Below are 12,568 nucleotides of genomic sequence, written 5' to 3'. Positions count from 1 at the left end.
ATGTGGATGTATACGTTTAGATACGATACGCGAAGTCTTCGGAGAGGCAAAAGTTGCGAGTCCGCGATGCCGGCAGCGAACCTGGCCATCAGGTCCGATTCGATAAAAGATGGATGATCCAACGTCAGCCGTATAGTCGATCGGTCTCTGAGCTGACGCCTCCGAAGATGAAATGCACCCTTGGCGACCCCAGAACCGACCCTAACACCCTAAGTCCTCCCGTTTCTCTCCCCTTACCTCCGCGCTCAATAACACTTTGCCAACCGAAGGCATATTTACGAGAGAGACGCGTGCCCCGCGTCGGAACGCACCGCCGTCTACTGAATATACGCGATTTGGCATACAAATTCCGTCATATGTAACCCGGAAAAATGTTTATTGGCCCGACTAAAGGTTATTAGGTCCGGCCTTTAGTTGACCACCCTGGCGTAACCAGTCGCCTCACGTAGCTGCATGAATTGGGTCCATCGAGTCACATAGCGTCGAAAGTGAAAGCATAAGTCTTTTTTACAACCGACTGCTCTGTACTTTGCATTCCACGTGGCGCGGAGTGGAAGCGTCATGCCTTTTGAAAAGTTACAACGATAAAAAATTATTACTTTAATAAAACACGCGCACACACAGACAACTCGATATTAAATAAAAGCGATATTATATATATAATTTAGAATCATGTGTTTAATTTACTTGCATATTTTTCAGCTTATGATTGTGATATGTACATTTGCAGAATAAAAAATTTAGTGCACGTTTTAATGTCTACATTATATTGGGCAAGATATGATTTTGAAAAAATGCCATTTTATGGAATGCATCGAAACTTTCTAGAAATAATCGAAGAAACAGCAGTGAGAGAAAATGGACGCGAGGTGAAAACGAAGGACCATCGGTTTCCTCGCGCAGTTCCCAACGCGGCATACCGGGAAACAGCAGTACATTATTTCTTGATGTCAAATAAAGCAATTAGCATGTGCCCTGACCAGGGTCCGCAGGTTCTAACCCGAGTAATCTCGCCGGGGTCCCCGGCGTGTGCGACATCTTCATCAGAGAGGCGGACCCTCCTCTCTGCGTTCTCCTTTCTCCGCCACTTTCCATCCCGTCCCCCCTTGTGCCGGACGATGGCGCGATCACGTGACTACTCTGCACCCCCAGAGACGAGGGATGCTGGATGCTGCGAAAGAGCGAGAACGCGAGTCGACTAGAAGAAGATGGCGACCGTAAGGGCTGCGAGGGAGAGGGTTGGATGGAGAGAAATCAAGGGGGCGAGAAGGTTGTGTCCACCGAGTGAAGGCGCTTCCAAGGGAAATTTCACAAAGGCTGACCCGCTGGTAATGAATGTTATATAACCCTTTTAATGCTTTAAGCCTCTTAGATTTTTCAGTGCGCTCTCGACGTGCGCGCTTCCTTCATCCCCATCCTCCATCTCCTCCTTCTCCTCCTTCTCCTTTCCTTCCGCGGAATGAGCCGGAGGTAGTTCGCGACGAGCGAAGGCAGAGGGGAGTCGTGCCTCGGGGTAGGTAATTATGTGGCGGACGTAAATTAAGCTTGTTTAGATTGGGATTTTTATTAAGGTCCTTTATGAAAGAGTGCCGCCACTAAATGGCGCACGGTATACACTCCGACACTGGTACTCCTTTAAACGCCTCTGGAAAAGAACCCCTGATACGTTTTATTTCATGAGTAGTGCTTGCAACAATGAAATTTAAAAGTCAGATTTGTCAGACATAGCCGTTTTAGGAAATATTATATTTTAATATTAAATTAATGTATTATTGTATAAATATGTTAAGCTATTAAACGATTTTTTCAACAAATTTCAACAGTGTTAAGAATTTATTTTTTAGAGATTTTTAATGGAATATACAAAACAAGAATGGAATATACATGAGATATTAAAAAATGTTTGTAACATTACAGAGTAATAGTGAAATACAGAAAGCAACGATCCGAGAGAAACTTTGGACTTGCCAAATTTCCGCAGGACCATCCCCAAAGAAGTCGTAAGCAACGATCAAGAGATATATCTAATAGCAGTAGGACGTACGCACTAAGGAACAAATAAGTAAGGATTAGTTTAATCGTGCTTTAGGAGTCGAATGTTCCGGGTTTATGTCACCGTTCCCTTTTTCGAGGGTAAAGAAAAAACTATAGCTCTTATACGAAAAAGTATATACGAACCAGCGATAGTGCGTAAAGAAATTCAATTGATATATATCGAAGTATATATTTTTTCACTATATATACAAATTTACTTTCTCTGATAAATTTTAAGTACACGTCATAATCATTATTCTTCCAGAAATAGATAATTCTAATTATCAATCTTCTTCGATTCAAAATAATTTTATATAGTCTATATCACTCTAGCGTTGCAGAGATCAGCTTCAGAAACAAACATGTAAAAATATCAAATTTCCGAATATTATTTATCGCTTTAATTTGTTCGATTCGCGTACATCGTACGTGGGCATGTTAATTCCGACATGTCCGTAACGAGCATAGCGCTACGTCAAACAGCTAACTGCTTTCGCACGAAGGCACCGGGAGCGAACTTCGAGAAGCAGTTCGCAGGTACAGACCGTTAGCTATACCCAGTGTATATGTATACCTCCGAGCCGGGGTAAGCAGAGAACGAAGTTCTCGGTGGAAGTTTAATTCAACTGGACGGGCAGCCGGGTGTAAACGCTGAATGATTTGTTGCAAATCGAAAGCACCTCACCCGCGCGCGCAAACTCGAGCTCAAACTTCAACTTCCTGCTTGCACTTATCACGGTATATTTTATGTAATATTGTGTATCGTGCCTATCGATTATCGAGTGGGCATCAATATATTAATACTTCATAAAAGGGAGTGCCTGAGGAATAGATAAAAATGAAGATATAACTCTCTCCTTTATGTATATGATGCAATATTTTTTTTTTAATTAAAATATCTTCTCTTATCCGTTTTAATTAAACTGACATTTGCAAAGAGCAATGCATTAGATATAAATATATAATATCCTTTCTCATACTTATATAAGTAAAGTTATTTTATACAGCTGAGTAATCTATTCTCTCTTTAGCATTTGCTAAGTTTTATTTTTTATTACGTGTAGACTTATTTCATTATTAATCATACATTATGGTATCATCATAAATAATAAATACTGAAGATTACTGTAATACACTCATTCGTGTTTTTTATCTGTGTAATATATTAATAAGTTAATCAATAATAAATTTAAAAATTATAGTACACAGCAATTATCGCAAATTGCTTAAACGTTTTTTTTTTTTTTTCGAAGTGACGGTTGGCTGGTTGAGTATTGAACATTGAGATCCAACGTCATTTTTCTCTGGTAGTTTCGCGAGGCCGAGCATGCTCGTTCGTTCTCTCGATTAGGCTTTGCCGTCATTAAAAGTTTATAAAGAAGCCGAGGTACGAAACGGGCAACGACGTGCGGGAGAGACGGAGAAGGTGGTAGGTGATGGTTCAGCACCCTCAGAACGAAGATGGTAGAAAGAAACCGGCACGACAGAGTGAAAAAGAAAGAAAATGGGAAAGAGAGAGAGAGAAAGGGGGATGAAGAGAGATTCCAAGCAAGTTTTCTCATGTGCAATGCATAATGAGGAAAGGCAGACGACGCATAAAAGGCCTACAAATGAGGCTCAAGTTATATATATACACGTTCTAAGTAGATACACGTAACTAACACGTCGATGTAAACGACTTTCTCGACGTGACAAGTATTTTTGGTAAAATTGCATCGTATCTTTTATCTTTAAAGAACAAGAAAATATCTTTTAATATATATTCCAACGTAATTATTAATTTATATATTAAATAATTATAATATTAATATTTGTCATTATTAAATAACCGATGTCTAATAATAATTTCATTTTCTCCTTTTAATACTATTTCATTTTTATTATTTATCAATTTAGTTATTTGACAATATCCTAATAAATAAAAATATGAAAGCAATATATACGTGAAAAAAATGCACTTTGAAATTGAAGACTTAAAAATCTTACGTTTAAATAATAATTAATTTAAAAAAAATCAAGACGAAGAAGCAAGACGTGCGCATTGTAAAATGTAATGCATATTCTTGAGTACATCGTGATTATTAATACGCAATAGCATAAAGTGCTCGTGTAAGATTTCGTTGATCGGTAAGCACAGACGTTGGTAACTAAAGATATGAACACGCAATGTTAGAGTCGCGGCGCACGAAAACCAATTAAAGGTGTTAGATCGATCCTCCCTAGTAACTGACTTGCTAGGCACTTCGATGAAAGATGCAAATCCTCGCTACATGTTCCTTTATCCAATTATCAAGATACTTCATATTAAAACGATTCTAGATAATTGTCAAATTATCAACGTTATTCTCGATATTATTTCCATGCCTTTGCGCTATAATTATAATAACCTTTTCATGTTAAAACAAATAGTATTCTATGTGTACTCACTCAAATCATTTGAACTTACCTTGTTCATGATTTGGCGGGGATATTCCCGCCTCGCAAGAGACGGCTCTGTAACAAAAAAAGAAAGATACCAATTATTTCTCTATATAATAATAAAATATATCAAATATTTATAAACCTTGTACGCAAACAAATGTATTTTCGCATGCTTTTTTTCGTATATGAAACGAAGAGCAATTCAACGTAAATTCAATAATCCGTTTGCATATATTTTTTAACATATGAGTAATATTCGGTAAGAAGAGATTAAGAAATATTAAAAGAGAGATATTCGATTCTTTTATTCAATGATGTTGCATAAAATGTTGAACAGAAATCAAGATATTCGACGCGAATAAAATTGAGTGAAGATATTTAATTTCTTTTGAGCTTCGCATGCGTTCTGAATCTCATCGACGCGCCTTATGACCCAAACTAATGCACGTGAAGTGGTCCTCGATCGCACAGCCGAGCTCCAGCCCTTCCTCTCCTTTCCCTTCGACGAGTACCACCGAATTCCCATAATCTAATGAATGGCCTAACCCCAATATCCTCTCGGTTCAGCCTCACCGCCGCTTACCCTTCTATGTGCTATTCTATATATATTCCACGCATGTAAATATCCTTGCTGCCCGCGAACGCGCGTGTATGCGAATTTAAGTTGCTTAAAATTCTGTGTTCGCTGACTATGATTAATTATTTCGAAACAATCACGAGTACACTGTCATTTTCACTCTTAATTTCCTCTTAAACCTCGTCAAAATAATTTTTGGCACTCTTTAAATTAAATTTACAGGAGATTTAGAGATTTTTGTATAGAAAAAATCTGCGGTGAATATCATGAATAAAACGCAACGAAAGCGATATAATCCTATTTACATTATCAATTTACATAGAATCAAATTAGTATCAAATAATATCAAATTTATGTAAAAGTAGTTACGGAAGTAGCTTATTAAAATTCTTGAAAAGATGTGGCGAGAATAAGTAAAAATTAGCACCAGAAAATCCGTGGGAACTGATAATCTGAAATATGTTTGAAACGCTGAGTTGGATTTTTGCGGAAACAAATAAAACGATCTGCGTATCGGAGACAGTAATTTCCAAGGCGTTCTGAAGAGCAAAAAATATAAACAGGGGCTCGCGTTGTTGCTAATTGCGTGTTAAATAGGGACGAAGTCGACGGCGAAATTCTTTCGTCCAGAAAATGGACCGGACGCAACGGCTTGCGTTGATCCCCCCGTTGACGGGGTAAAGACGCGCAAATGTGTTTATCTCGGGGAATAATAAAAAGGGTGGCCGTGACGCCGGGATCGCAACGAAGTCGGGAATAATGTCTCGGACACGAGGCTCGTCTGCGGATTTGCTCCGGCCCCCGTCGCCCAACCATCCACCCTACACTCCCCCTTTCGACCTCCTCCGACCTACCCTTATACGCGTGTCCGCCGCAGATTCAGACTCCTAATTAAGACGAGGGTGCGAGAGGGGTTTCAGGGGTTTCTGCCGGGTTCTCCCCTGAGGGGGCGGGGGCGTAGGTAGCGGGTGTATGGATGGAAGGAGGGTTTTCCCGAGGTAAGGGGCACCCGTGCCGGAGGGGTAAGCCAAGGCAAAGGGGGTAAGGAATATTGATCACGGGACCACCACGGCGGCGAGGCAGGGACTGCCCGCACTCACCCTCTGCTTTCATCCGCCCATCCCCTCGCCATCCAGCTCCAGCTCTCTCATCTCCCCCCCCCCCTCTCTCACTCTCTCTCTCTCTCGCCAACTTGTGTGTGTCTCTCACCTTCTCTCTTATTTCCAACATCTTTCGCCGATCCTCTCATTCTGAAGACAGCACGGACCGGGCCAGACTAAACCACCAAACGCCAGATGCGTGAAATCAGTCGGTTAGAATCTGCCCCGCAGCCTTTGCAAAATTATTGACGCTGAAACCGCGAGGTATATGATGCCTGCACACTGTTTCGAAGTGGACTTTGAATAAAGAGAGTCGGCAAGTTCAACGCTCGTAAGGTAAAAGAGCTTCTAAGAAGAAACTTATAATCTTACAGATAATTACTCCGTTCGATCAAACGCGGCGTGTAATGGTTTCGTTATGATAAAGTATTTTAGCTAAAGAAACTTTAGTTAAAAAAAACTGCTTATAAATTTCTCTTATTAACATTTTATGTTACAATAAATTCATAAAATATACGACGAGTCTTTCATCTCTATGCTATTTAATCATACGTCTCGCTTACTTGGAAATGTTTCCACATCGTGACAAGGTTTACGAAAGTCGCAATAAGACATGGCCCTCTTGAAGAGAATTTCTGACGCTGGAAATCCGAGTAGCCTGACGAACTTTGACGCACACGCTCGGCCGAACAAGATCTACGCTCTAGACGTGTGCAGCGTTCTCACGAGTTTTCGAGAGAGATCCTCTCGAATGGCGTGGAGAAGGAAAACCGACTTGACTCGTTTTAGAAACGAGGACAGAAAACGAGGTAGAGGTAAGGAGGCAGGGGGAATAAGGGGCCAACGGGTGAGCTCGAGTTTACACGACGTAGCGACTCGTCTTTCTACCCGTCGCCTTGCCTTAATTAAATCTCTAGACCCTTCCTGAAGAACCCGCGGACCTGGCAGGAAACTAGAAGAACCACCTCCTCTTCTCGCTCTACAATTCACTGCGGTAACACGTCGTCTTCCATTGGTCCTCCGTACGTTGCCGCGAGAAATGCGCAAACTTAGTAACTACAATGTGTACTGACTTTTCATCTACCTACTTATTTTGTCAGCTCATTATCACTTATTCAATATATTTTATTTTTTTCTTCCTTCATTACTTTTTATTTCTTCGATTAATTATTTTATTTTTATAATAAATAACATGTATATAATATTTAATTATATACATATACTTTTAAAAATATAATACCTATATATGGAAATAAAATAATAATGCTGATGTTCTTTAGTAAAACAAGTCATTTATATTATATGCAAAGTAATTATTAATTGCCTGTCAATTTAAAAAATGTACAATAAAAGAAATTATTCCAGGAAAAATATAAAGTTTTACTAATTAAATAGAAAAATATTGCAAATTGATTCGTTCGATAATGAAAATGTTTCCAAGAAATGGTAATGTAATTTATGCAGAGAGAAAGAGAGAGAAAGGGAGTTTTGATAGATATATATTATTACTGTTCTGAAAATTCTCGATATTTTCGATATTCACGAAAGCAATTCGCTCGGAGCGGCAAATTTCTACAACGTGCACAACGCATTTTCTCATACACTCCGTCGCCATTCCAGTGGCTTTAGATACCGTTATTCGGCGTTGTAACGAACGTCAAGGGCGACCTCGACGAGACCGGAAGAGACCTCATTGTCCAGAGGCGGGGGCATCGATAGGAGGGTGCGCAGCAGCGGCAGGCAGCCAACTCAAACTTTGATATGGTTTCCTAAATAACCAAGGCGACCGATACCGCAGCACGATAGTCCTTCCTCTACCACCCCTCCCCGCCATCCACCCGTTCACCGCCTAGACCGATCTGCGGTGGTCCGGAGAGGGTACTGTAACTACCGTCGAAGCATATTGAAACCCTCGCACCAACGGTGACCTGACTCGCCACCCCAGGCAATCCCCACCTCTGTCAACCCGCGACCCGCCGCGCCGTTCAAGACCGATACAAGGCTGCCGTCCATGCAAAACGTACGGCATGAGTGCGTTTGTCGTTTCGTGAGTAAACGTTACTAACGCAGGCGGTAACGCCAACGTTTTCATAATGCCGCAAGTAGCGGTTAATCCGGCTGCGCAGAGTGACAGGTAATCTGCGAAGAGGGAAAAGGAATGAAGGTTGCTGAACCAACGATTCCAGAGTCGATCACATTATGTTTCTCTGGTAAATAAAATATTATAAAGTATCCTACATGAAAGTAATAAAGAGATTGGGATAACACAGTGACTGAATAGCAATAATAAAAAAAAAACATAAAAATAATCAAATCAAATATTATTCGTGCAAATAAAAACTTCAAGCAAAAAGTCAATAATTCTTCTATTTCTCTTTTTCTTGAAATTTTTAATAATTTTCTAATAACAATAAATTATTAACAATACATCTAAATAAATAACTCTTGATATATCTATCCTTAATTTTGCACTTTAAGTAAAAGAAAGAATCAGATAAAAAATTAACGTGTAAGTAGCCATTCAGTTTACAATTTCTTTTCTGCAGGCTACCAATAGAGGCCGGCTGTTTGTCCGCTAATTAGAAGCTAACAGCAGAACTAAAGTTTCGAACTTTAAAGTTTCTTGCATTCGCGCGGAAGCCTCTTGCTACCCATTCAATACCTCCTTTTTGAGGGTGGTAGAACGGCCACCCTTTAAGAAGAACGCCCTATCCACCTGTACAGCCGTTCACCTGTCTTTCTCTCTCTCTCTCTCTCTCTCTATTCTCTTTGCTCCGAGAAGCGTTAATTACTAATTAATTGTTTCGCGTGTTTGAGTTTTAAATGGATAAGTTAAACAGCGCGTAAGAGGTCCAGACGTGGTATAGCGGCACGGTCCACCCTTCTTTTTCCCTCTGCCCGTTCCTCTCGCTTCGCGTACGATTACCGTACAAACAGTGTACTGCCGGTTAACGAAGTTAGGATGACCGTGTTAGGTTGGAGAGAAGGGGAGTAACGCTCGTTCGTTTATTCGTTTTTCACCTCGTCATCAGAAACGCCGCGCCTCACTTCGTGCCTCACGACGTAATATCTCCATCACGACGCCGAACCATCACCCGGCGCGTTTAAAGTTACCTCCGATCCAACGAATACGGATGCAACTTTAATAATATCGTCGTCAAAAGTTGTTGCTAGTTCTCATAATCGCATAATAAAATATAGATTTTGCAATTTTGATGCAGACGCAAAAAAGACACAGTCGGGAGAAAAGTTTATAAAAAAGTTTTATGTTTACTTCGTGTATGCTATATATATTTCATATTTTTCAGTATTATTATATTTTAACGCACGACACTTGGTAAATGAATTTTTTCACCGCGATCAAATAAGTTCCATTTGTTTTTATTAATCGAGTAATTTTCTCTATTGCAAACTGTCATTGTTCTTTGACAGAAAACTTTCAGAAATAACGATTGCTCGTGCAACTTGTACCATTAGAGTGCAGATCGTCTGACGTTGATCTGAAGGCACACCAACGGAGATCGTTTCGTTCCCCGCGAAAGGCCCTTATACGCTGTAATCGGAGCTCAAATAAAAAGTCGTAATGCCAAATAAAACATCCCATTTATCTAACGATTCTTTTCCTCGCTCCTGGAAATAGTGTACCACACTCTTCTTTGGCGAGGTAGCACACGGTTAAATCATTTTAAACGCCATTATCACAGACGCAAAGAGACGAGAAGAGGTCTCCAAGCCACCTAATTCTCTCGTAATTGAGATGAATCGATAAGTTTCCAATGTGAAAGAAAATTGATACGAATGGAACAGCTGATCACCGCGGAGGGCACGTTTGCCACTGGTTTGGTTATCGCCATCCTCTCTCGATGGTGCTCTCGAGGCGCGCAAGATAAATCAACGAGAGAGGCGAGAGAGAACATCCCATGGGAGTCTGGAATAAATCGGGAATAATCGGAAAACACGACGGCCAAATTGACGACTGTTATCGACTGGCGTCGCGGGTGGTGACGAGAACCCAGCCCAGATCGAAAGAGCGAAGGAGAAAGAGAAAACGATGGCACGGGGAAGAGAAAACATGTCGGCAGCAAATCGGTGTCTTAACCGTCCGGGGGACAATTATTTAAGCGAAACGTCTAGCGCTCTAGCGTTAGCTCCGCGTTAGCGAGGACACGCCGATATAGAGAGAGAGAAAGAGAGTCCGGAGCTGTTAATTGCCGGCTGTCACGGGCACGCAGTGACAGGGACCACCGTCGACGAGGGATTGCCTCGTCGAAGCCGGTGCGAAAGCGTCGCTAAACTCTCCTTTCAAAACGTGTGAATGCGCTACCGCGATGGACACACTCATGGGAGATAACTCTGACGGAAAAGAGAGAAGCGAGGCAGAGATTGCGTCGACGAAATATAGCTTTTGAAAGTTGCGATTCAAATATATATATACGAATATTTCCTCTAATATTAATTTATATGTAGAGTCTATATATTTCACTTACATACAAATTAATAAAACATTTGTTTAAAAAATTGTCATTTTTTTCTTGTCTACTTTATGCAATTATTTTTATAAAAATTGTGCGATATTTCTCTGCAAAAAGTTTTAGAATCTTAACTACCTTAAAGAATAATTCAGCATCTCGCATATTTTACGCACACAACGTTCATTCCGTACATAATTTATTATTTTTATGGTTCTAGAAATATCTTATGGAGCGAATAGGGAACAGCCACACCGGAAACTTTCGCTCGGACGTTCGCTGTAATTTGAACGCCGGCGTATATTTATTCGGCGTCGCAGGAAGAGGAGAGTCGCGCAGAAAGCGGGAGCTCGCAGAAGTAGCGTGACGACGCTAAGAGCATTAAAGAGACGTTTTCCGCCCGACACTTAGGTTTTCGTTCCCGCGCCCACCCCATAGATTCACGGCCTATCGGCTTAGCGCGCGACGGGTGGTCTCGAGCCACCCTTGGCTTCCGCCCAGCATCATCTTTCGCCCGGCACCTCAAGGTAGCGGCAGCCAGCCAGAAACGCGGCTCTGGTTACCGTGCTGCTCTTCTCGAGGAAATATTTTCGTAAGCATAAGAACTTAAGTACTCGAGGCGCATACACGTGACGAGCCAACTTGATGAACTTGAGTCCATGGAATATCTTTCCCTACCAAAGAATTATATAACACATGCTTAACGAGTCTTCGAAATTCATTATCTCACGTTTCTATTATAGTGCAATCGGTATCGCGTAATTCATAATATTTGACCGTATAATTCATTGATTCTCTTCACTCGATAATCATGTATTATTTTTTATTTCATAATCAAAATATTCACCTGCATTAACCAATTTTATATATTATTAATCTATTCTTATTAATTATAAGAGAATATATATAATCTCTCATCTGCAATTAATATTCCGATTAATATTCTCATTATTAAAGTAAATAGAGAGAGAGAAAGAGAGAGAGAGAGAGAGAGAGAGAGAGAAAAATGCGACTATTATATTATATTAGGTAAAGTGTTAATATTACAATCCGTTGAGCACGACGAAGAAATAGACAACCCCGCGATGAAGGGAGGAGGAGAGGGTCCTGTACCTACGTAACAACGCTTCGAGGTGAGCATTCTGAAAGGGAGAGAGGAAACATTGCGTCGACGGTGGTGAATTATCAGCTAAGAGGAAATTATGGAAATAGATATAAATCGAGAAGAAGAGAGAGCGCGCCGGCGCGGCTGTTCGCAGGTAGACGCAGCTAGCAGCCAATAAGCGAGTCGCTACCTACGTAGAGCTCGATGTGCCTTTAAATAAATGGAGCTTAAAAGCCAATTTGGAATGTAAAGATCTATCAGCATAAATTAAACATGGCGCGGCTATACGGAGAGTGTGAGCCTCGTCCTCCGATTTTTGGGGCCGGTTCAGCCCGTTATCCATCCTCAAGACCAACAATTTGCATCTTACGATCTTCAGAAATTCATTGCATACGTAACTTTTTCATTATACCCTAAAATATATACAATCCTCTTCATTACAAAAATGTTCTTGTTAACAAAAAAATAACTGATTCGTTGAAAATTTAACTTTCCATTGCAAAATACTAGCCTTAAACAATTACGTTGAAAAATTTAACTCTGTATTTCGAGATCTCCCCGAAGGATAACGCGGCGCATCTCGATTTTTATCGCATCAAGGCAACTGCGAGCAATATCTCGGGTTAAGTGCGGTCGATTTAGCGGGAAATTTTTTGTTCCGCGGAAAAAAAACGTAAGGGAGGGATCGAGCTATTGGCGGCAAGTCGCGCGGAAACATCGGAGAGACGAACGAGAAACGAGAGCGTGGAACGCGAAGGGTGAAGGGCGTAGGGCGGAAGATTCGCGAGTTCGCGTCATGTGCATCGGACGCGACGCGCGAATTAACAACTCACGCGTCATATCGCGCGCATTATTATCCAAT

At 40.9% G+C, this 12,568-nt stretch overlaps 1 protein-coding gene across 12 annotated transcripts in view; it reads right to left on the bottom strand.

The window, feature by feature from the left end:
• LOC145943055 (uncharacterized) overlaps nt 1–12,568 on the bottom strand; it is a 300,469-nt gene that overhangs the window by 67,400 nt on the left and 220,501 nt on the right. For all 12 annotated transcript variants that reach the window (XR_014426468.1, XM_083050296.1, XM_083050295.1 and 9 more), the window contains one exon: nt 4,481–4,527. Coding sequence is in view for 11 of the 12 variants with exons in the window: in XM_083050296.1 (XP_082906422.1) it covers nt 4,481–4,527 (47 nt within the window). In the remaining variant the exon portion in view is untranslated. The remainder of the gene's footprint in view (nt 1–4,480; nt 4,528–12,568) is intronic.

This window comes from Prenolepis imparis, unplaced genomic scaffold (genome assembly GCF_030444845.1).
Source record: "Prenolepis imparis isolate NDT839.2.m4 unplaced genomic scaffold, iyPreImpa1.0 SCAF_11, whole genome shotgun sequence".
NCBI classification, from domain to species: domain Eukaryota; kingdom Metazoa; phylum Arthropoda; class Insecta; order Hymenoptera; family Formicidae; genus Prenolepis; species Prenolepis imparis.
This window is presented reverse-complemented; position numbering and strand designations above follow the sequence as displayed.